We start from the raw sequence: 25,175 nt of genomic DNA on the forward strand, positions 1-25,175 counted from the left end.
AGATAAAGGAGGCTTTTGAGAAGCTTCACCAGTTTCTGAGAGATGAAGAGAAGGCCAGACTAGGTGAGCTTCGGAAGGAAGAGCAGCAGAAGAGAGATACTATGACCACAGAAATGAAGATCATTCACGACCAAATCTCATCTCTTACAACGGGTATCACTACTTTGGAACAAGACTTAAAGAAGCAGGATTTGCGCTTTCTGAAGGTATGTACACAGTAATCCCAAAACTAGACTGCAAACATTGCATGTTGCATCTGTTAGTTAGGATAACGTACATACAATGCTAGTGGTTTAGTTTGAGGGTACGGATTAGATCATCTTACAGTATCACACCACAATATGCAGTGCAATCAATGTGATTGTGGGTGACGTATACTCCCCAAGGAGCTATTGCTGATAAGAATAGAGAGACATTACTGCAGCTTTTGGGATAGAATCCATTATGATGATGGCTTTGATTCCTTGTCTAAGGTTTAATCGGTTGTTTTCTGCATAGGATATTCCAACGGTTTCTTGACTATATTCTAGCATAATATGATTAACATTCAGCCTTTCTCTGTCTTATCATTGCTAGAGCTACAAAAACATCCAAATGAGGTACGTCCAATGTCTTTTCTTTCTCAATATCATACGGTATCTGCTTGTTACTGATATAGAGAAATTACTCCTCTTACACATAAACGATATGGCCTAAAAATCACATCTCAATATTTGAATGGATGGTGTTCATGAATTGCTGGAAGATCCTTGGTGTCAAGCTCAACCCAAGTACAATTGTACTGGAACACACCAATGTGCATCATCAATGATCAAGCAGAAATATGGAATCAAGCTGCCATATTGGATTAGCAATAAATCAAAGCATACTCTTAATTGATAAGTGCTACTCCTAACTTGACCAAAAACCTTAGAGACAGCAGGCAYAATTGTAAAAAAAAAWATATAATATAACACCAAAACTTTCTGAAAGGGATTGTGTAGCTCAATGACTTGGTTTGAAGTATCTCAGATTGTTTGGGCATTAATTTAAAACATATCAGGTTAATTGATTTCCACAGTTTTTTTWATGCTAACATTAGCGGTTATGAGGACTCATTCCTTGTCCATATACTCCTTACAAGCTAAGGAGAACACTCACCCATTATTATGATTTACAGTTGTATAGCCCAGCTGCAGTGCACACCACAAGATCCTAAAATATTATCGGGAGTGCTCATAGATGTGGCCAAACACCTGGGTAACCTCAAGTTCAGTCTGGGAGAAGATGCTGGTGATTGCTAACCACAGTGAGTAACAGTTAAAAGAGCATATGTTTGTGATTAATATGTATTGTAGATGATAGAGTAGGTTTAAAATAACATTTTATTTGTGTTACAACTTGTCTTTATAGTCAGTTTTCATGATGTAGCTATACCAAAGAAAAGGTATACACTGCATAGAACTAACAGAGTATCTCCTTATCTTCAAGCTCCTGTGATTATGGACCCCAACACTGCTCCCAGCTTTCTCACTTTGTCTGATGATCTGACCAGTGTGCGAAACTCAGGCACGCAGCAGATGCTGCCAGATAATCCAGAGCGATGCACATTTAACGCAAAKATTTTGGGTTCTGAAGGGTTCAACTCAGGAAACCACAGCTGGGAGGTGGAGGTGGGGAACCACCCCAGCTGGAATTTGGGTGTGGCTAAAGATTCAATCAACAGAAAAGATAGGACATTCGCAAATCCTAAATATGGAATCTGGGCTATAGGTTTAGAAAACAGTGAGTATACAGATCCAGAGGCTAGGCTTCTTGCTCTGAAGAGGAGACCCCAAAGGGTTATGGTGCAACTAGACTACAGTGGAGGGGAATTGTCCTTCTATGACCCCCGTGACATGTCAAAAATCTACACTCACAAAGACACATTTAATGAGAGACTCTTCCCATACTTCTCTATTGGAAAATGTAAAGATGCCAGTGAACCTGGATTCATCCAGATCTGCCCCTCAAAGGTGTCTCTAAAAGTGATGTTATCGTAAATTTAACAAGGAATGTTTCATAGATAAAAGTATCATAGAAAGCCTTTCTAGTGGGATATGGTATGTCATTCCTCGTAGAGACTGAATAGAAATGTTCATGAAAGGTAGTATTTCATATTTAGTAGAAATTCAACAAATACATAATTTAGAGTCAGTGAGGAATATATCATGAACATGTGGATATTCAAATATACAGAGTTGGTGTCATATTAGTATGCTAATTCAACTTTAATGACAATCTAATCTACTTTAATGACAATCAAAGGGCATGTTATGAAACCCTTATATCAATTATTAAAATGTAATATTTAAATTGCTGCGGGTAATGATTGACTCTTCTACCCAGCTCGGCTTTTAGCTGTAAAGCTTTTGACACGTAGCGGTAAAGTTATTGTAACCTTTTCTTGATCCAATTCTTCCTTGTGTTCTCAGAAAGGAGGATGTATACGTAAGGCAATCGTAACACATTTATGAAAGCAATCATAATAAAGCTTTGTGTTGAAATAATCTGACTTGAGTTATTGTAGTACCGGATTCTAACACCAGAGGAGGCCTGTCTACCATTGGAAGAAGTTTGTCCTATTCTCTGGCCTACTATCCGAGTGTTAGTCTGCTACTGGCTATCCGTAAATGTAAAAAAACAAGAAAATGGTGCCGTCTGGTTTGTTGATTAAGGAATTTTAAATGATTTATACTTTCACTTTTAATACTTGAGTATATTTTTGCAATTAKATTTACTTTTGATARTTAYGTATATTTAAAACCAAATAATTAAGACTTTTACTCAAGCAGTATTTTARTGGTTGACTTTCAATTTTACTTAAGTCATTATCTATTAAGGTATCTTTACTTTTATTCAAGTATGACAATTGGGTACTTTTTCCATCTACCAACAAATTGAAACACTCCTCAAATACTTATTGGTTTTGCCGAAACGATCATCTCCCTCTTTCATGCTCTTGTGTTAGCAGAATGCCATCCATTGCTCAGTTCAATGAAAATTGCACTGTAGCCTTTCACTGTAGAATATGGATACAATTATATTGAATACCATTAATTGCAGGTAGACTCCGCAGGTTTTCAGATAAATGCACTCAATTCAAGATATAGACCTTTCAAAATACAGAAAGTGACATTTTAAATCCATAAGGTTAATTCAAGTATCAACTGTCATTTTATTACCGTTCATTGGCATATATTTGCATCAAACAGAGAACATACATAACTATTACTTATAGTAAACCTAATGCATCATATTTTGTGATGCAATTCAAACTACCTTGATTTTTCACATTCATTCAGGCAGATTCAGTGCATTCAGAAAGAATTCAGACCCGTTGACTTGTTCCACATTTTGTTACGTTACAGCCTTATTCTAAAATGGATTCAATAGTTTTTCCCCCCTCACTAATATACACACAATACCCCATAATGACAAAGCAACAACAGGTTTTTAGAAATTTTTGCAAAATGTATAGAAAAAAACATATCACATTTACTAAGTATTCAGACCCTTTACTTTGTTAAAGCACCTTTGGCAGCAATTACAGCCTTGAGTCTTCTTGGGTATGATGGTACAAGCTTGGCACACCTGTATTTGGAGAGTTTCTCCCATTCATCTCCGCAGATCCTCTCAAGCTCTGTCAGGTTAGATGGGGAGCATCGCTGCACAGCTATTTTCAGGTCTCTCCAGAGATGTTCGATCAGGATCAAGTCCGGGCTCTGGCTGGGCCACTCAAGGACATTGAGACTTGTCCCAAAGCCACTCCTGTATTGTCCTGTTGGAAGGTGAACCTTCGCCCCAGTCTGAGGTCCTGAGCGCTCTGGATCAGGTACTCATTAAGGATCTCTGTACTTTGCTCCATTCCTCATTCCCTTGATCCTGACCAGTCTCCCAGTCCGTGCCGTTGAAAAACATCCCCACAGCATGATGCTGCCACCACCATGCTTCATCATAGGGATGGTGCCAGGTTTCTTCCAGACGTGATGCTTGGCATTCAAGTCAAAGAGTTCAATCTTGGTTTCATCAGACCAGAGAATCTTGTTTCTCATGGTTTGAGTCTTTAGAAGCCTTTTGGCAAGCTTCTAGCAGGCTGTCATGTGCCTTTTACTGAGGAGTGGCTTCTGTCTGGCCACTCTACCATAAATGCCTGATTGGTGGAGTGCTGCAGAGATGGTTGTCCTTCTGGAAGGTTCTCCAATCTCCGCAGAAGAACTCTGGAGCTCTTTCAGAGTGACCATTGGGTTCTTGGTAACCTACCCGACCAAGTCCCTTCTCCCCCAATTGCTCTAGGAAGAGTCTTGGTGGTTCCAAACTTCTTCCATTTAAGAATGATGGTGGTTACTGTGTTCTTGGGGACCTTCAATTCTGCAGAAATGTTTTGGTACCCTTCCCCAGATCTGTGCCTTGACACAATACTGTCTCGGAGCTCTACGGACAATTCCTTCGATCTCAAGGCTTGGTTTTTGCTCTAACATGCACTGTCAACTGTGGGACCTTATATAGACAGGTGCGTACCTTCCCAAATCATATGCAATCAATTGAATTTCCACAGGTGGACTCCAATCAAGTTGTAGAAACATCTCAAGGATGATCAATGGAAACAGGATGCCCCTGAGCTCAATTTAAAGTCTCATAGTAAAGGGTCTTAATCCTTACGTAAATCATTTGTAATACAACTAAAAACCTGTTTTGCATTGTCATTATGGGGTATTGTGTGTAGATCGATGAGGATTTGTATTTATTTAATCAATTTCAGAATAAGGCTGTAACGTAACAAAAAGTGGAAAAAGTCTAGGAGCCTGAACACTTTCCGAATGCACTGTAAGCTAGGAAGAAAGGGTTTGGCTGATTTCTCATCGGACAACTCATCTGGCAAAAGAGAAGTTAGAGAATCTGTCAGTGAAAACAGTGTATTGATGCCTCTTGGCAGTTTACAGTTCCGTAAAACCATTGGTAAGTTCAATAAGGTGCCTCAGAATCAATCATGAGAAATACATTGACACAGTACTACAACACAGTTTGTTAGCTTACGTAAAAATCTAAATCATAGTTCAAATATGATGACACTACTTTACATACTCTTTTTGGTTTAAATTAAAATAAATGTTTCCTGATACTGACATGATTCTCTTTATCATTGACTTGTTTTTACCTACCGTATACTTTGCTTATTACAGCTATGCACAATCAAATCCTATAGTTTAGGAGGACAATGATATGTAGAGGCCATGCTTCAGGCAGCAATGACAAAAATCTAGTGCCAAAAAATGTCTGATTCATTCCAATAACCCAAACATTGATACAACTCATTCCTCTGACGAGAGAGCCAGTCTTTCCAACTTGGCGTCGAACCGTTTTCGGCTAGAGTCCAGAATGTTGATGCCGTTCTTTTCAAAGTCATACCGGAGTTTAAGCAGCTCCTCCAGTCGCCCTGTGATGTTCTGCGTGCTGTACTCCAGGACTTTAGGTTTCTCCAGTATCTGCTTCATAGTGATCCCTCCCTTTAATAGACAGTCCAGTTTTGAACTCAGCGTATCCGACCCGATGAACAGCACAGTGGGGTAGCAGACGATCAGTTTCTTGACGTCGACTTTCCGACAGCCGAGAGACGCCAGCTTCTCATGAAGCATCTTGAGGTTTCTCTTCAGGTACTCGTTAGAGAGGTCCAGGATTTCTGCCCCAGCACCCTGCAGCAGAGCCAGCAGCTCCGGATCACTCATCTTGAAAGTCACCTTGAGGAAGTCAATGTTTGCCTTCACCCTCTTGGTGCTGCGGATGAGGATATAGAGGTTTCGGGAAATCACTACCTTGGCGAACTGCCCAGGGTCCTCTCCACCCAACTCGGCGCACACGTCTTCCAGGAACTCCACCATCTGACGGTTGAGCTCGACACTGTTGGAGAAGGTCCGTGGCGCCGTGGTCAGCAGGCGGTGGAGGTCCTTGGCATTGAGGCCCAGCGAGCCCAGGAACACGATGTTCTTCTCCAGGTTGTCGTTGTCGCTCGAACGGAAGAAGGACTCGGGCGAGCGGTCCAGAATGCTAACGATTTCGCTGTCGCTCTTGAAGACACTCCGCCACATCGCCCAGCGTTGCTCCAAGTGCTCGCCCGAGCGAGTGATGGCTCGTGGGTACCGGGAGATGATGCCGGCCACCACTTTGCGGCTGGCGCCTTTGCCATGGAGAAAGTGAGCCAGACCTTGCTCATTGGTGATGACCTTGCGAAGCACTCCCGGTTGGCGCTGGCGCACCATCTTCACGTCCACCCCCATGAAGGTCAAGCTCTCCAGCAAGGACTCATTCTCAGGCCCCACTGAAGGCTTTGAGTCGCTGACAGTTGCAGTGACGGTGCAAAGCCCCCTGGGAAGTCCGACAGATGTCAGCTGGGCGGGAGATGAGACAAAGCGGCTAAAAGCTGGTACAAGGGTTCTGTGAAGGCCTAGCAGACCCTGGACTCCTGGCATTAATGTCATTTTCAACACGGTTGAAACATAACATCAGACCTAGAGGAAAAAAATACAAGATAATATTATCAATAAAGTCTACCTCCAGTGAAATTATAGTAGACATTTAAAGTCTACTGAACTCATTAATGATACTGATCAAAGTCAAGCTACTTTGTGCATTCTCTAAGCAGGACGCGATATTATAAAAAGGTTTCTCCAAACAGCTGTGCAGAGAATAGTCATTTTATAGGCCCTCGGTTTGTGCACCATTCAGCAGCAGCTTCTAGCTATAATTAATACCAGTCCCACATATACAAGCTAACAAGCTATTAGTGTTAACAATCTATTGTAAGTGTTTCATGGAGATAAGTAGCTAGTTATAACAGCCTACCTAGCTAAATGTAAGCAAGCATTTAGCCTGCATGCTAGCTGACTTTGCTGGGAATTAGCTTGCAAAAAACGGAGCTAAATACAATTATATTTCAACTTACTCTGTCGATTGTCTGTAAGCTTGATCCATATACATTGGGGGGGACAAACATCTAATGGAACTTCATMACCAAACGTAGGCAGAGAGGAGGTAAATCTACAACAGACCCACGTTTGGAACGTTTGTTCAATTTATGTTCTATTAGATTATTTTTCTCAATTTCCCCCTGAATAAGGACCAACCCTACGAACAATCGGCAAAGTTTAAATTGAATGTTCCTTAACTCCTGGCAGACTATCCGTTTTTTTGTAAGCTAATTCCAACGATAGTAGTGTGTAAATACTAACGCTGTTAAAAGCAGTTACTTACTTTAGTCATTAGCTACTGTAAATTATGCACTACCACCCAGACATATTTGGTCTACTCTCCGATTGACAGTGCACGCTTTGTGCCACATTGAAAATACTTTTTAAATACATTAATTTGCTTGTGTACTATTACAGTAACTAACGTTAGCTAGCTACCTAAACAAATCATTATTGAAAGTTAGCTATTCGTCTTAATAACAGCTCACCCTTCTTTTGTTTGGTTTCTCCTCTACCACACACATGCCGTTTCCCAATGACCAACAAACGAGGAACAAGCAGGTAGTTTGTTAACATTCATTTCCCGTAAAGCCTTTAGCGCACTCTTGCTGTGGGGGTGGACGTGCAGTTTGTAATGCCATGTAATATATAGCAATACGCTAGAGGGTGCCAGAAGTCCTTGGATGGAGCCATTCAATTTCTGAGGTGTATAGGAATAAACATAATATTTGTTATTCCTGCCTCCTGTAATTCTGCATGTGCTGTCATATTTATATAATTGGCTTTCTTTACCATATGACAGAGTTATATAAGCATAACGTTATGCTACTGTATGTTTACAGGCCCAGTGTAGTCCAAATTGTGATTCGCCACTGAAAGAGCTTTGGCTGGGTTAGGCCGTCATTGTAAATAAGAATTTGTTCTTAACTGACTTACCTAGTTAAATAAGGTTAAATAAAGGTTAAAATAAAAATATATAAAAAACTGAACAAAAACAACATGTAAAGTGTTGGTCCCATGTTTCATGAGCTGAAATAAAAATCCCAGAAATGTTCCATATGCACAAAAAGCTTATTTCTCTCAAAGTGTGTGCACAAATTTGTTTACATCCCTGTTAGCGAGAATTTATAATTTGCCAAGAGAATCCATCTACCTGACACGTGTGGCATATCAAAAAGCTGATTAAACAGCATGATCATTACATTACACAGTTGCACCTTGTGCTGGGGACAATAAAAGGCCACTTTAAACTGTGCAGTTTTGTCACACGACACAATGCCACAAATGTCTAAATTTTTGAGGGTGTGTGCAATTGGCATGCTGACTGCAGGAATGTTCACCGGAGCTGCTGCCAGAGAATTTAATGTTAATTTATCTTCCGTAAACTGCCTCCAACGTCATTTTACAGAATTTGGCAGTACGCCCAACCGGCTTCACAACCGCAGACCACGTGTAACCACACCAGCCCAGGACCTCCACATTCGACTTCTTCATCTGCGGAGTTGTCTGAGTGGGGTGGAGGTGTTGCTGATGAGTATTTCTGTCTGTAATAAAGCCCTTTTGTGGGGAAAAACTCATTCTGATTGGCTGGGCCTGGCTCCCCAGTGGGTGGTCCTGGCTGCCAAGTGGGTGGGCCTATGCCCTCCCAGGCCCACCCATGGCTGCACGACATAACCTGAAAGCCCGCTCAGCAAGGAAGAAGCCACTGCTCCAAAACCACCATAAAAAAAGCCAGACTACGGTTTGCAACTGCACATGGGGACAAAGACCGTACTTTTTGGAGAAATGTCCTCTGGTCTGATGAAACAAAAATAGAACTGTTTGGCTATAATGACCATCGTTATGTTTGGAGGAAAAAGGGGGAGCCTTGCAAGCCGAAGAACACCATCCCAACCGTGAAGCACGGGGGTGGCAGCATCATGTTGTGGGGGTGCATGTATCATGAGGAAGAAAAATTATGTGGATATATTGAAGCAACATCTCAAGACATCAGTCAGGAAGTTAAAGCTTGGTCGCAAATGGGTCTTACAAATGGACAATGACCCCAAGCATACTTCCAAAGTTGTGGCAAAATGGCTTAAGGACAACAAAGTCAAGGTATTGGAGTGGCCATCACAAAGCCCTGACCTCAATCCCATCGAAAATTTGTGGACAGAACTGAAAAAGCGTGTGCGAGCAAGGAGGCCAACAAACCTGACTCAGTTACACCAGCTCTATCAGGAGGAATGGGCCAAAATTCACCCAACGTATTGTGGAATTTACCCAAAATGTTTGACCCAAGTTAAACAATTTAAATGCCATGAAACACTAATTGAGTGTATGAATGTAAACTAAGGGACCCACTTGGAATGTGATGAAAGAAATAAAAGCTCAAATAAATCATTCTCTCTACTATTATTCTGACATTTCACATTCTTAAAATAAAGTGGTGATCCTAACTGACCTAAGACAGGGAATTTTTACTAGGATTAAATGTCAGGAATTGTGAAAAACTGAGTTTAAATGTATTTGGCTAAGGTGTATGTAAACTTCCGACTTAAACTGTATACAGATAAATAAATACAGAAAAAAGAAACAGAAGGCATTTTAACCCAGTCTGGTACAAAGAGAAGATTCATATGGGAAACAAGCCTATATACCGAGTTCCCAATTCCATGTCAGAATGATTCAAGAGTGTTTTACTGTTGATCATGGTTCTCATGGGGTACAATGTAGGGTTGAATGGCGGGAACCCGGTTTCTGAGATTTACCAGGATTTATCATCCAAAACCACTCTCTTTTCCCAGGATAAATTACTGCGAGCAACCGATATATTATAATAAGTTATTTATATGAACGGCATGMAGTGAAATGGAACTGTTAAATGATATGCAATGTCTAAATCTGGCTAATCTACAGCCTCTACACGATGGATCAACGCTCGGGTTAGGGACAGACCCATCTCAGTATGGAGCTTAGTTCACAAAGCATCTAGACCTGTCATCTCATCATGGTAACTTTTTTTCTTGTGACCTGTAGGCATACATTTGCTGCAGCGTGTTCTGTGCTACAGTAATATAAATGCCAAATGCGCCTCTAATTTACCAATATCCATCTGGCTTCACCTTGTTTTTATTGCAGCAGCAGAGTATTAAAACAGCCTATCAATGTTGTTGCTTTAAATCAGTGCACTGGCGAGCACTCTCTCGCAGTCTTTCTCTCTCTCCATCAACTCCATTCAAATTGCATTCAAAATTGATAATCCTGTTCTAGATTGATATATAGCCCAATATATAGATGTCCTAGCCAGTGGCGATTTTAGCATGTAAATCATTTTTTGTTTGTTTATGCATGCCAGCAAAGCCACTCCACAACATAACACAACACAATACTAAACAATACATTACTAGCACTATTACGGTGACAAGCGATGCCCACAAACAGCACCATGGAGTGAATCCTTTCCACTGCTACACCTGGCTATCAGAAGAGCCTTGTCTGGCAGCGAAACGGTTAATTTGCTTTCTACCTTTAAAAAAAACATAGCTGATATGGCTGACTTGCTACTGACAATTGAGATGTACAAACTATGGCATAAGGGGATGGTTAGCAGATAAGAGGCGATCTGTAATTTTGTTTAAGACATTAAAGAGCGAGCTAGGATGGACGTAGTCAATATAACTATTTGTTTTATTTTTTAAATGTACAGCGACAGAATTCAGAACATGGGCCGTTCTTACAGTATTCTCCCTGGACACCAAGTCAGAACCGTAGGATAAATAAAGGGGGAATATAAGCAGACAATGAAAGCTCTTATAATATTAAATTATAAAATTTCTCTAAAACAGGCTATAGGCTACATGTGCACCACAAAGTTAGAATGAGGGGGAAAAGGACCAAATGATTAGGGTGAGGTACATGGGCTACTAACAGCTTACTACACAACATAGACTTAGTATTACTTTCTTAGCAACAGTATACATATCTCCCTGGCATAATACATAATTTATGCAGCAGTATACAATGCATTTTAGGACTCACCTTGTTGTGCTGTGCTCATTTGAACAGGAAGGTGGCGCGGCGGTCCTTCTTTTGGGCAAATTTTGTCATCAAACTTTGTCATTCTCTGGACATTCTCTGGATTTATGGTGCTTTCAAAACTACTGGGAACTCGGGGAAAAAAACAAGGTTGAATCATGACGTAAGTGATCTTCAGGTTGGAGCTCTAGAAAGAGGCCTGAGATCCCGACTTTCTTTTCCGAGTTGGATGACCGTTCAAAACGTTTATTTCRGAGTTCCCAGTTGTCTTGAACTCACTGAAGTCTAAGATTTCCCAGTTCCAAGTTTCCAGTTGTTTTGAACGCGGCAGTAGTCATGCTGAATTGACAGCATGGCGAATGTATTCAACCTTTTCTGGCCCATTGTGTTGCATGTGATTCTTGTCAGGACCCGGTGTGAGAAACAGTCACTAATAGTCGGCAGAACCCAGAAGATGAGGCAGACACAGCAGTACTAGAGATGGTGGTTTAATCAAGGTAAAAGATCTTCAGGCAAAAATATAAATCCACAACMTCAAAAGTAAAGCCKAGAGAAAAAATGGATATCCTCCAAAATACAAAGAAAATCCACAAAGTGGTAAGAACAGCAGGGAAAAAACAAACCTCAAAAGACTAATCAAAAYTAAACAAGAACAAAACCAGAGAACRTCTGGAAAATCCAACAAGAGAAATATATGTTCACAGCATGGCTGGGGCTGGGTGCTAACATACAAACACAGCGCAAAGAACTGAGGAACACAAAGGGATTAAATACCTACAAGGAAATGACACACAGGTGCAAATAATAATTAGAACAAGGGAAAAACAAAAGGTTCAAAAAAGGCGCAATGGGGGCATCTAGTGACCAAAAACCTGAACAATCCTGGCCAAATCCTGAYAATTCTTTATCCTTTTAAGCTTGGAAAATAGACCTTTAAACTCAGACTTGGACCATACACCCACTCCACTGAATAGCAGGCTAGTGATTGCTTTGCAGTTAGCCACTGAATCCTTCCAAACCACTCATTGTTGAATTTGCAACTTCCAACTTGTTGTGTAACATTTATGTCCAATCGCCGATGAGCAGCAATACGTTTTATCTATAATTTCCCTTCATTATTTKTCTTCATATGACAAGGATTGAAAAGGATTTGCCAGTAGATTGTCGACTTCATTCATGAAGGTGACTGTGTCTAGCTTGCTAGCTAAGACTTTGAAAGTATGATGTTGACATGATCAGTCCAATCAAAGCTACTGTAGATATAACGTGATTTGACGTAATTTTATCTGTGGTCAATGACTTTGAGCCTTCTTGGAAGGGCTCTTTTAATGTAGCTCTATGGCAGCACCCAAGGCTTGAGTTTTCGAGCTCTCCCCATAGATTTTGCGGTGACGTAGTGTCCCCATGAGTGACAGAACACTCAGGCAGTCACGGTGCAACTAGAGAACACTACTAACACCTACACTCCATATTTTCAGCTTGCTACCCCACCACCACAGAAAGCACTGAGCTAGGCTGAAACACCTGCATTTTGGAGCTGCTTTACTCAAGAAAGCAACCCCTGTTTGTATGCGGCTTTATTAACTCAAATTGTTATTTTTATTACATTGTTTGCAAAATGATATGTGACACGTATTAATGCCAAAATAACATGCAAAACAGGCAACAACAACAACAAAAATATGCATTTTTAATTTGTGTTATTTTTTTGCTAAATAGTTTCTGCCTCACATGCCCTGAATGATGGGTCGCCGCTGGTTCTAGTCTACCTCTTTCAGGTAATAAAGTCAATGCAGTATTAGCCTTATATTTAGCTAATCTATGATGGGTTATGCATAATAAGCTTCTAACTTATAGCTTATGTCTCTTACGCAGTAAGCAAACACCTGTGATCGTCTGGCCTCTCTTTAAAAAAACACTCCTTAGCTCTTTGTGTCCCATGCAGGAAAAGCTTGATTAGAATAGCTTCCTGGACATGATTTTTTCTTGCATTTCTTATACCAATAGACTATTCGAACAGGTATGCAAGCTCTTTTTTGCTGAATGTTAAATATAGCAGCCATTAAAACAGGTAGTTTGAAAGAAGAGCTAACGCGCGATGGCGCTAGGCTATAGCAGTTATTTATTCAGACCCACAACCATTCAATCTTCGTGAAGAGAAGTGAAAGCCTTTTGCATCTAATTCTAGTCCTAGGATTAAGATAAGGACAACGAAACTTATTCAATTTATCTTTTGAAAGTGAAGAAGGAATGAAGCAACAATAGAGAGAAAGAGGATGTAAGCTAATAACATTAGGGGAAATATTATGAAAGGTAGCCTATGTATGCTTTAGCCTACAAATTATACAAATAGACCTTATTATATTGCAAAATTAAAATAAAATTTGCTAGCCTATACTTGTAACTTTGTAGGCCGCATGTGCTGTACAAGAATTGCATGTTCTCTTCTGCTTTATCATGGTTTGAATGATGTGTGTAATTCCAGCCCATATAATACATTATACGGGTGGGTCTAATCCTGAATGCTGATTGGTTAAAACTGCATTCCAAACGGTGTCTATTTAAGCATTAAGGCACGGGGGTGGTGTAGTATATGGCCAATATTCAATGGCTAAGGAATGTTCTTAGCACGACGCAATGCGAAGTGCCTGGATACAGCCATTAGTCGTGGTATATTGGCCATATACCACAAARCCTGAGGTGCCTTGTTGCTATTATAAACAGGTTACCAACGTAATTAGAGCAGGAAAAATAAATGTTTTGTCATACCACGGCTGTCAGCCAATCAGTATTCAAGGCTCAACACACCCAGTTTATAATACTCAAGTTACCACCGGCTAAATCAATGACGTTAAAATGCCTATTTACTCTGTTCCATCTGACTTTGCAATCAACTGTCTCATCAGCCCAGCCAGGCAATTTATGAACTTGATCTCCACTATAAAAAGCATCTAGACATTATCTCATATTTCTTTTAGACTAACATTTAGTTTTCAACAGGACAGATTTATATAAACCTTGCTGTCTGTCTCTCCGACATTGCAACATTGTTTCGGAATTCAAATTCAATCTCCAGCTGTCCAATAGTAATGAATGTGTTGGGAGTCGGGACAAGACAGAAAGGCAGACAGTGTTTCTCAGCCAGTTGAAGTCATGAATCAGCTGGCATCATTTTTATGGATATATACAAAGAAATGTACATTGAAAAAAGGTGCAGCTGATTCAAACGAGTGCAGGTAGTTTGCAGTCTTTCCAGCTTCAGTTTGAAGTGATTGTGTTAGCTGTGTTGTTGGCTAGCTTCTCTGATCAACAGTGTCCTGACCAGTGAGCACATTTTCTATGCCAGGCGAAATCGCGCCTCATTGTTATGGATGTGTCCAAATAAATGTCACAATGAAAACAGCTTCAACAAATGCAAWTGCAGCTACTTTGCTGTTATTCTGGTGCACTTTTTGACGTGACTGGAAGTTAGCCGTAGTTGGCTAACTAGCAAGCAAGGGATAKGAACATTATAGATACAGTACAAAAAGACTGAAGACTGGGTCGGGTTTCTGGCAACCAAACCGATAAAAAGGGACTACAAGCAGGCCTGGGTAGCGATATGTGTAAACCATTATTTGAATATGTTGGTAATCTGTTGTATACAAGTGATAATGCCCTTGAAATCGGTGTTTGGAGGATATATTGGCATGTTTTGCCAGCCCTCGACTTAGTCTCAGGCCTAACAACACCCATGCAAATATATCCTCCAAACACTGACTTCTTGGTCATTATCACTTAAGTATAATACAATACAGTACAGTAATACAGTTCACACTCAAAAAGATTAGCCTACTGGAGCTAGTTTCATTTATTTACCCAAGAGATGATATAGCTAGCTACTTCTATGGGCTTTTATGTTTTTCTTTCATGCATAATGTGCAYTAGCCTATATCATACAGTAGTCTATATGTATTGAATAACGGCAAAATCTTGGGCATTTTTGGGCTTCATTAAATATCATTAATGTAGGGCTTATAAAATGTATTTAATATATGGCTCATTAGGATCAGGTTTGAATTTTAATGCTGATCAAAGCTCTGATCAAATCCAGACATTTATTTGCTTTATAATGCTTTTGAATGACACTTCCTGTTTAGCGGGAAATACCTGGTTACCCGGYACAAAAGTCATTTATTCTCGGGATGGAACATTTGTAAAATACCGGGAAAATATTCAACCCTAGTACAATGACTGAAATGCACTTGGGATGGTCACCTAATCACATAATTATTGTTAGAAGAATATCTCTGGTAAATTGCAGCAACTTCTTGTGTATTGAAGGCCATCATGACCATGGACTCCTCCAATCAGCCCATCTCAATGCTGGAGAAGGAGAACTATCAAGGTGTTGTTTGGCATTGGACAATGAGACACAAAAGGGCCTTTTATACTTTATTCATGCCATCCATCTAAGTTTCAAGTTGTTATTGTCAGGTGCACAAGTACAGTGAAATAGCTTTAATTTTTAATGCCCCAACAGCCAGCTGACTCTGTGCACCTCTGTCAGCTGTCCTCTTCAGTTCCAATCCTTGCAGCTCAAGAGCGCGACTGCGGGAAGAAGTATCATCCTCCATCTCTTCCTTGATGAGCCCCTGCGCTCATACATATTTTAATATGGCACATAGAGCTATCTTTATTATTCAAATGTTTTTTCTTCCACCGCTCGGATGTTAAAGAAAAGATAATGCTTTGTCAAGGCGCCGGTCTCCCTGCTAATTTAAGTAATGTCTGGCTTGAGAGAGGCTCAATATTACTGTTCTGTACACATAATCAGCAGTGCAGTATGTTTTTCATTATGATCGCTCTCGCTTCCTTATTCTCCCACTCGATCCACAGCACATAAAGAGGGTCTCATCTGTGTCTAGTTACTGATGTGATGAACAGTTATTGTGCTGGCTTACACTTTTCTTTAGTTTGCTTGTTGTTGTTATGTTCATCCCAGGGCACATACACTTAAAATCAGTAACTTTCTCCATACCTTATGGTTATGCCTAAGTCTACTGCTGAAATGTGACTGCTTTATTTGTATGCACACACTTAAAAAGCCAGCTTATTCATATTTTATCAGACACTCTTATCTAGAGCGATTTACAGGAGCAATTAGGGTTAAGTGCCTTGCTCAAGCCTAGATCAACTAATTGGCTCAGGGATTTGAACCAGAGYCCTTTTGGTTACTAGCCAAACACTCTTTACAACTAGGCTGTCTGCCACCCCAGTGAAAATGGGTGGAATTCAGTTTATAGAGAGCATAAAGAGTTTCTTTCTTTTTACTTGACGTAGGCCAACTGTATTGGTGATCCAGAAAGACACCTAACCAATACATTTGTTTATTATTGTAACCTATGGTTATTTATTCAAGCCTTGAATGCTTGTTTTGTTATAGTGCAAATCATGGTCTTGTAGCATTTTTCCCTCAAATGTATTTGTTAAGGGATTCTGTTGAGACCTCATAGGGCAGCAGCGGTATCTGATATGACTGTGAATATCCCATAATCCTAAAACCCACAGGAAGCTACTGGGGGGAGAACGACTCATGATAATGTTTGGAACGGCATGAATGGATTCACTAATTCCGCTCCAGCCATTACCACGAGCCTGTCCTCCCCAATTAAAGTTCCGCCAACCTCCTATGCTATAGCTGCCCCTGGATTGGTCTCGCTGATAATGTTTTTTAGCAGGATTGTGATCCTCAAGACTAAATCAATAGGGAAATAGATATTGACCAACAGTAATGTCCCAAAGCCTATTTTCAGGCTCGTCTCAGCCCTAATTGTTTCTTTCAAGACGAACTGGAAACAAACAACCTCTACCAAAACAACCCAACTCCTATAGTTTAACAGTCGAAATGTCTTTGTGGACTCTATGAAAACTGTCACTGTGTTGACATAATCTAGATCAGTTTCCTGATCCATTTGTTGATGCCCTGCAATCGTGGTGGTGCTTGGGTTACTGTGCCACTGACATAGCCTAAAACGTTCAGATGGGCAGCAGGTCTTGCTGAAGGTGCTGCACAAACAACAAAAGTTCACAGGTGGGATCTGAACTAAGGATGTCAAAGAGAAGATGGGTGGAATTCAAGATCTGCCAGACCATAAGCTACACAGCTCCCATCAGTCGAAGACACAGACCCCCTTCTCCTGCTGCTGCCGGTGTGTAGGTGTCACTGTCTGTGTAGAAGCTTCAAAGYTTTGATGTTTCTTTTCTGTGAGCTTTCTTGACCTAAATCACATTTACAATGCTGATTATCAGGGTCTGCATGGTTTTCCAGCGCAATGGAGAATCCAGAGAATGTTCCTAAATGCTATAAGTGGTATAATTTGTGATGAGGTTGGGGTGGAAGCATTGACTGTAAATGTCAGATGGACATATTCTATGATTATGTGCAAATTGTGCTCTCGTTTTATATTAGTTTTAATACCAAAATTGCAGAAATAATCATATGGAGAGACCACTATAAATTCGTCATGATATTATTATTAGAGTACGAAAACTTTATTTTTTTAAACTCTAAACTCAGTTTGAACAATATTGTGAATGTTTTAGATCTGTTCTTAACGGGGCAGCGTGAAATGAATCACGATTAGCAATTGTGCAACACAGAGACCTTGTTTGCACCTCGACAGAAATTATTTTTATTTACTCACGCATATGATTTCAATCAATGTATATTTAATTTGTGTACAGTATGTTTCCCTCTGTAATTTGTTTTAATCAAATGACACGTTTTGACATTTCCTGCAGTACGTTCCTAAAGGGGCGTAGCAGCAGAAAACATCCACCTACGTGACGTCAACGCAYTCGTGTTTACGTGGATAACATGGCGGCGTAGATGTGGTTGTAGCAAGGATCTTCTCCTAATGCAAGCCTGTCGCAGTGATATGAAACCATTACTAAACAAAGTGAATGTCAACAAACAGAAACTTTCCCCACAGTCTCTGGGCTAATTCGCTAACTCTTCGCATGAAGCCCTTTTCCTCTTCTCTCAGCCACAGTGACAACGGTAATGGAAGACGAAGAGAGGCAAAAGAAGCTCGAGGCCGGCAAGGCAAAGGTATGATAGCCTAGTTACTAGCTATCTAGCCGAGGTCAATTATTTATCAGCGTTTCTGTTAGTCTGGCTTGGGAACCACATTCATTGCTGCACGTGCTCAGTTATACATGGGCTTATATCGTTTTATTTAGTAATTCGTTGTTTCGGGAGTCCCTTCCGTGTTCCCGTCCCTGTCAGCTGTCACTACTAGAAAACATGCGCCCCCATGGCATGGATGACAGCCCGGGGGGTTAGGTGTCTGTGTTAGCCAGCTAGCAAMACTTCCTTTGTCATGTGAAGTTCCATTGGTATCTCATAGAAACGTGCTGTTTCCTCSTAAAATGTAATTACCAGTTTTGAAGAGAAGTATTAATTTGAACTTCGATAGTTAGCGAACTAATTCATCCTTTCCTGTCAACGTCATGCTTTATTAACACCACGTGATTAAAATATTGAGATTCTTGTGTGACAGGTTCAGGACATGCCCCTAGTTAGCTTGAGCAAACTCACATGTTCCATACGTGACTGATTCTTTGTTTCCTTTTTTTAATGTATGCTAACGTTACAATGTAACAACCAGTGCTATAAATGAGGTCATAACAACCCTGCTGAATGATGTAAAAAAAGAAAAGGTGCCAACTGCTTATCTCATGCAGAAGGGAGGTCACACAAGCTCTGCTCTCCATGAAATCAATCAATCAAGCTTTGCAATGCAACATATGCTCACCTCACATAATATTTCAATGTGTGTATTATTTTAATCAGAATTTTCAATAGAATTTCGAAATATCCAGTGAACAGGCACAGTAGCCTACTTTATGATGATACGATAACCCACCCTCATAGTCAACTGAGAAGGATGACAATAGTGTAAAAATAGAATAGTCACTTCCCTGCTAGAGTCCCAAAAATATATAAGGGTGCTTGGAGGCAGATGGAAGGAAAGTACACTGGACTGGCCTCAGGTTAGCCTCTACAAATCCGAGAGTGCAGGTTAGCCTCTACAAATCCGAGAGTGGAAGACTCCTCCCTCGTCTCTTACATGTAGGCTCACTTTTTGTAAACAGTCACGTCACAAGTCAGACTGTTGAATAAACTTAATTTGAACGTACTTCACCTGTTTTCTGCTGATTTTTGTCCATATGTTGGAGGTAGTCTGAGACAATATCCACAGAGTGGTGTTATTAACACGACTTTCTGTACGCTGGTCTGTATGTCGGTTTGTATTTTCAATGCTGACGTAATTCGCACGCGATTTGCATATGTCACCAATGGCAGAGTTTAACTGAAGCACAGACCAAAATTTGTCRGGTAACAGTCGAATGTTTAGACAAACTGAAAGTCCTTTCAGAATTTGAGGTTACCGACCTTTGCAGTGTCATTCCCTTACCGTAGTCCCTTAATGAGCTTATGCCCTAATGCACAATACCTTGACTTGGCACCTCTCCACCATGCCACTAGAGGTGGCAGGCCCCCTTAGCAGGCCCCACAATCAGATTGAATGATTTTCTATGGAAAGGGGGGCATTGCTACTAATGTTAGCGCTATCTGTTCCCATAGACTTCCAGTCATTGAGTAATTGAGACTGTCTATTTAAAAGCGTGTCTCGGCAGAAATATGTATTTGTTTACATAAAAAWAAAAAAAWAKTCTAAATTAATATAGGGAAAGCACTAAACTCCAAGAACTTGAATTCCATCAAGTCAAATTTTATGGTAATCAACCTAAGTGGAGGCTCAAATATCTTCCATATTCTTGTGTGCGTGATCTTCAATCAAGCAGGACGTTTTCCTTTTGCGTGCCATCATTTAATCTGTGAATGCACACACAACTTTGCATCTGGAAATTGCGACATGGAAACAAGCGTCACCACTCAACACTTAATTGCTATGATACATATAGTACTAGGCTTATAAGACTTTCAAAGACACTTGCCAACTAGCCTATATGAGACATTAGTAGACCCAGACCTAGCCTTTAGGTAATTGATGACAGAGGTACCCAGCATAACCTGCTTGATTAAGGATAATCCCCTGTCAGGACACAGGCCATGGCTTGACCTCACTCATCTAACTATAGGCTATACTATAGAACAAAACATCTTAAGTGTTATATGAAACATAGCTTATCTTAAACTTTGATAATTTTTTATCTTTCATAGAGCTCTCCCCCAGCTACGATTCTCTGCTATATTAACGTTAAAAAGGACTGCAAGGTTGATTTGGAATTTGATGGACCAGGGGTAAGAAAGACTGAAAAGGGTTTTGTATCAGCAATATTGAAATCGGTTAAATCAGTTAATCTGCACATGGCCACAAGTTGGATGATTCCTCAACAACAACAACAACAAAATTATTTTCACAAAATATAATCCATAGGAGGGTCCTTTTGGTGGAAGGATTTTTGACACATATTTTTATCTTAATAAATAGTTGAAGTTGGAATATTTGCAACATTCTGGCTTTACGCAGGCCTCCTTTAAGACTATAATGTTTCTTCTGTAGGTGCTACAAAGCAATAATTGGTGTGATATGAAGCTTTATCGCTTGCTCTGTATTATGAGTAGTATTTTGATTTGACATTTTATACAATGAAATGGCGAACGTGCATAAAGATGGCAGAGTACAGATAATTACATTGTTTTAGCAGTATCCACATTTTTTAAATGACATGGTTCAATGRACCAATAAATCAGCACAATCTGCTTTCTCGGTTTTTCAAATTGCTTTCATCTTAAGATAGCTAGGTGGGACCACCACATGTCACATTTACTCTGTTGGTAGCCTAATGCTTACAAATTTGTTTTAATAACTTTGTTCATTAAACAGACAATACACACCTACCCGATCAGTAAACACACATATACTTTTTAGTAAGAGTATAACTGAATAAAATACAAATAATATTGTTCCCACACAACTTGTGTCACGGGAAAGTGTGGAACCGCTGTCATAAATAAAATAAAGTCATATTTTGAAACAGAGCCCAAGCACATACACATGCGTACACACAGACACTCTAACACACACATTATTCTTTAGTTGTATTGTTTGTATTTTTGTTTTGTATTGTTTGTACAGTATATTGTTGTATTTTWAAATTGTGACTGTCCTTGTGTATCAGTGTTTTTCTTACTTGTTTTGTGTTTTTTGTGAACCCCAGGAAGAGTATTTACTGCTTCTGCAAAAGCTAATGGGAGATCCAAATATACAAATCCAAGCTCATGCTTTTTTGATCCACGTTTCGTCTTTCCTACCCTCTCTACTTTGTTAGGGAGCAGCCGTAGTGTGTTCAGCATGATACCGATAGAAAATAATACAAATCCTATTTTCACAAGCATGTGACTCTCGTGTTCATATATCACAACCTCTGCAGACTTTTGGAGTTGCCTATACGCGATCGGGCAAAATAATAGGCCTACACTTGATTTATGCTACATTATTGCATGCTAAATGTTTCTGATCAGTGATAAATGAGCAAACAATAGATTAGCTTATACCACCTCCACTTATTTGCCCAGTCAGAAACCAATTAACCAAATAGCCTATAGAGACAGATTCAGTGAAACAAAATCACATTGATTATCAGACAAGTCAGTGAATTGACAGGCTTTTGGTCGGGAGTAGCCCTAGGCTACCAAGCAACTGCGATTGAAGAGTAAAATAATCCACTTGTTAAACTACATAACATGCTGGCACAATTTTCTAATACYTGAGSCAACTAGACAAGATGATCATGAGCAGCACTCCCCTGAACTTAGCTAACGTTTCCCCAACCTAATTGTAGCCTAACCAATATCCAAACGGAGATTRAGTGAAAACTAAAATCGGACATTATTGATTTATCAAGACGAATCCCCACCCTTGTCTCAAAGCAGTGCGATGGCACTGTCCCAATCAAAACAGTGCTGAAATTATCAAGTTGACCACTTGCGGGTAGGCTATTGCTTCAAATTTATTACAAGGATTGGATGACTGGGAGATTCAGTAAGCAACAATTTGATACATGCCTTCAATTGCGTTAGCCTACTTTATTCATAATCATTCAGTGATATTTATTCCCTCTAATTCTTTATTGATTCATCCAGTTGTGGTTAAGAAAACAGTGCATGCTTAGTAGGGGCTATGCGAAGAGAGAAACTTTGCAAGGCATGTCACTGTCTAACTGCCAGGATGGTAACATGGCGCTGCCTAGCAACCATCAAGAGTTAAAGAGCGTAGTGCCTGCCAACGCCGCCTCAGCATTGCGGCTACGTTTCATACTAACCCGTAGGCAGAACGTTACCGAAATTATTATCAGGTTGTTTGGCGGAAATTACAGTTTTGGCTTTGATACTTGCCTAACCTTTCAGATATAAAGAAAAGGTGGAAAATGTTAACATTATGGTAATGTTGGCTGAAAAACGTCTTGATATGAAAGGCATAAGGGTCATAAGGTGGCTTTGAATTTGCCATAACCCCCTACCCTTTCAGATATTTGAAAAAGCTGGTATAAAAAAAGCAGGCATGGTAAATTAGTGCGATTTTGGACTGTGTATGAAAAGGATAATACAGTGATTTCCTTACCAATGCTATCCCTCACAGTTATGTTGCCTCACCTGAAGGAATTTGACCTCCATTGACTTCAATAGAAATGTTTTGATGTTGGCTCCATGGGGGCTGTTACAGGTTCCTCTGCACCCCGCCATCAACATTTTGTTTTTAGGGAAAACATTGCCAATGCCTTACTTTTCCTATTTCCCATTCACCCAGGTGGCTTTATCAAACCTCATGGGTTTTACTGAGCATATAGCCTAGCGTTTTAGTGAATTCCATTCCATCTTTCTGCACCTTCAACAATAACAGCCAGGTCGATATGCATTTGATTTAAAGTGTGTACTTTTCACAAATGAAACAACATGAATATCCMACAGTCAAGTCAACCCCTGTGCTCCATGGTATTGTAATTGTGCCTCAACAGCTTCTCCTTTCACCATTTTTTTGCACGTCCTAATATTATGCTAAATATTTAAAGGACTGGYGCCATCATGTAGTAAGTTTGTGGCTGAGGAGAATCACAAAACCCACCATTTCATATGTTCTCTGGAGCACAGAGGCCCAAAAGGCTCTCGCTTAAAAATAATACAGAAGAGCCTCTCCACAGTCTGCAATGGAGAACTGTTGGAAACATGAAAGCTGTCTCATTTATTTTATTTCAATTCCAATGCTGGCCTTTTTAGATCATTGACATGTTTTATTTTTCGCCCCTATTAGATTTTGCTGCCTGTAGCCTATGCTTTTTTTGATGGTGTCGGAATCAATATGTGTCATGACTGTGTTGACATATGCCAACTTTTGATTGTCGCAGCAGCAGTCAAGATGGCTGTCGGGCATTGTGCCAGCAACAGCAAGTGGCTTACCTCGTCACTGGAACGACACTAATAGTGCTTTAGAGCTCTGACACAGCTCATTTGACTGTTCACGGAAATGGAGTTTAGGGCTAGTTGATTTTATTCATCAGGGATTTTTCTGCCGTTGAAATCCTTGGGCAGGCCGCCTAAGCGTTTTTTTTTGTTGCATGGCCTAAGTCCAAACAGTGAAAGAAATAATATATACACTACCGTTCAAAAGTTTGGGGTCACTTAAAAATGTTCTTGTTTTTCAAAGAGAAGCAACATTTTTTGTCCATTAAAATAACATCAAATTGATCAGAAATACAGTGTAGACATTGTTAATGTCGGAAATGACTATTGGAGCTGGAAACGGCTGGTCTTTAATGGAATTTCTAAACTCAGCCCCCAAAAAAGTCCTCTCACTGTCAACTGCGTTTATTTTCAGCAAACTTAACGTGTAAATATTTGTATGAACATAAGATTCAACAACCGAGACATAAATTGAACAAGTTCCACAGACATGTGACTAATAGAAATGGAGTAATGTGTCCCTGAGCAAAGGGGGGGTCAAAATCAAAAGTAAAAGTTAGTATCTGGAGTGGTCACCAGCTGCATTACGTACTGCAGTCCATCTCCTCCTCATGGACTGCACCAGATTTGCCAGTTCTTACTGTGAAATGTTACCCCAGTCTTCCACCAAGTTCCTGGAAGTTCCACCAAGCACCTGCAAGTTCCTGGACATTTCTGAGGGGAATGGCCCTAGCCCTAACCCTCCGATCCAACTGGTCCCAGACGTGCGCAATGGGATTGAGATCCGGGCTCTTCGCTGACCATGGCAGAACACTGACATTCCTGTCTTGCAGGAAATCATGCACAGAATGAGCAATATGGCTGGTGGCATTGTCATGCTGAAGGGTCATGTCAGGATGAGCCTGCAGGAAGGGTACCACATGAGGGAGGAGGATATCTTCCCTGTAATGCACAGCGTTGAGATTGCCTGCAATGACAGCAAGCTCAGTCCGATGATGCTGTGACACACCGCCCCAGACCATGACAGACCCTCCACCTCCAAATCGATCCCGCTCTAGAGTACAGGCCTCGGTGTATTGCTAATTCCTTTGACGATAAACGCGAATCCGACCATCACCCCTGGTGAGACAATACTTRGAKTCGTCAGTGAAGAGCACTTTTTGCCAGTCCTGTCTGGTCCAGCGACGGTGGGTTTGTGCCCATAGGCGACGTTGTTGCCGGTGATGTCTGGTGAGAAACTGCCTTACAACAGGCCTACAAGCCCTCAGTCCAGCCTCTCTCAGCCTATTGCAGACAGTCTGAGTACTGATGGAGGGATTGTGTGTTCCTGGTGTAACTCGAGCAGTTGTTGTTGCCATCCTGTACCTGTCCCGCAGGTGTGATGTTCYGATGTACCGATCCTGTGCAGGTGTTGTTACATGTGGTCTGCCACTGCAAGGACCATCAGCTGTCCGCCCTGTCTCCGTGTAGCGCCGTCTTAGGTGTCTCACAGTACGGCCATAGCAATTTATTGCCCTGGCCACATCTGCAGTCCTCATGTCTCCTTGCAGCATGCCTAAGGCACGTTCACGCAGATGAGCAGGAACCCTGGGTATCTTTCTTTTGGTGTTTTTCAGTAGAAAAACAGTAGTCAGTAGAAAGGCTAGTTTAGTGTCCTAAGTTTTCATAACTGTGACCTTAATTATCTACCGTCTGTAAGCTGT

At 40.6% G+C, this 25,175-nt stretch overlaps 2 protein-coding genes and 1 pseudogene across 5 annotated transcripts in view; 2 read left to right on the top strand and 1 right to left on the bottom strand.

Annotated features, from left to right (window-relative positions):
* Positions 1 to 2,783, top strand: part of LOC111955501 (zinc-binding protein A33-like) — a 4,808-nt pseudogene extending 2,025 nt beyond the window's left edge.
* Positions 2,784 to 3,172: 389 nt separating this feature from the next.
* LOC111956177 (transcription termination factor 1, mitochondrial) lies at positions 3,173 to 7,558 on the bottom strand. The gene is made up of 2 exons (XM_023976627.2): positions 7,472 to 7,558; positions 3,173 to 6,524 (listed from the first exon to the last, which is right to left on the bottom strand). The coding sequence occupies exon 2, from the start codon at positions 6,492 to 6,494 to the stop codon at positions 5,331 to 5,333; it is 1,164 nt and encodes a 387-aa protein (XP_023832395.1). The 5' UTR covers positions 6,495 to 6,524; positions 7,472 to 7,558; the 3' UTR covers positions 3,173 to 5,330.
* Positions 7,559 to 17,843: 10,285 nt separating this feature from the next.
* The window catches only part of LOC111955710 (A-kinase anchor protein 9), a 134,190-nt gene continuing 126,858 nt past the window's right edge, over positions 17,844 to 25,175 (top strand). For all 4 annotated transcript variants that reach the window (XM_070436462.1, XM_023975991.2, XM_070436464.1 and 1 more), the window contains exon 1: positions 17,844 to 18,093. In XM_070436462.1, the coding sequence (XP_070292563.1) occupies positions 18,046 to 18,093 (48 nt within the window). In that variant the 5' untranslated portion in view covers positions 17,844 to 18,045. The remainder of the gene's footprint in view (positions 18,094 to 25,175) is intronic.

Source organism: Salvelinus sp. IW2-2015, linkage group LG31, assembly GCF_002910315.2.
Source record: "Salvelinus sp. IW2-2015 linkage group LG31, ASM291031v2, whole genome shotgun sequence".
Lineage (NCBI taxonomy): Eukaryota > Metazoa > Chordata > Actinopteri > Salmoniformes > Salmonidae > Salvelinus > Salvelinus sp. IW2-2015.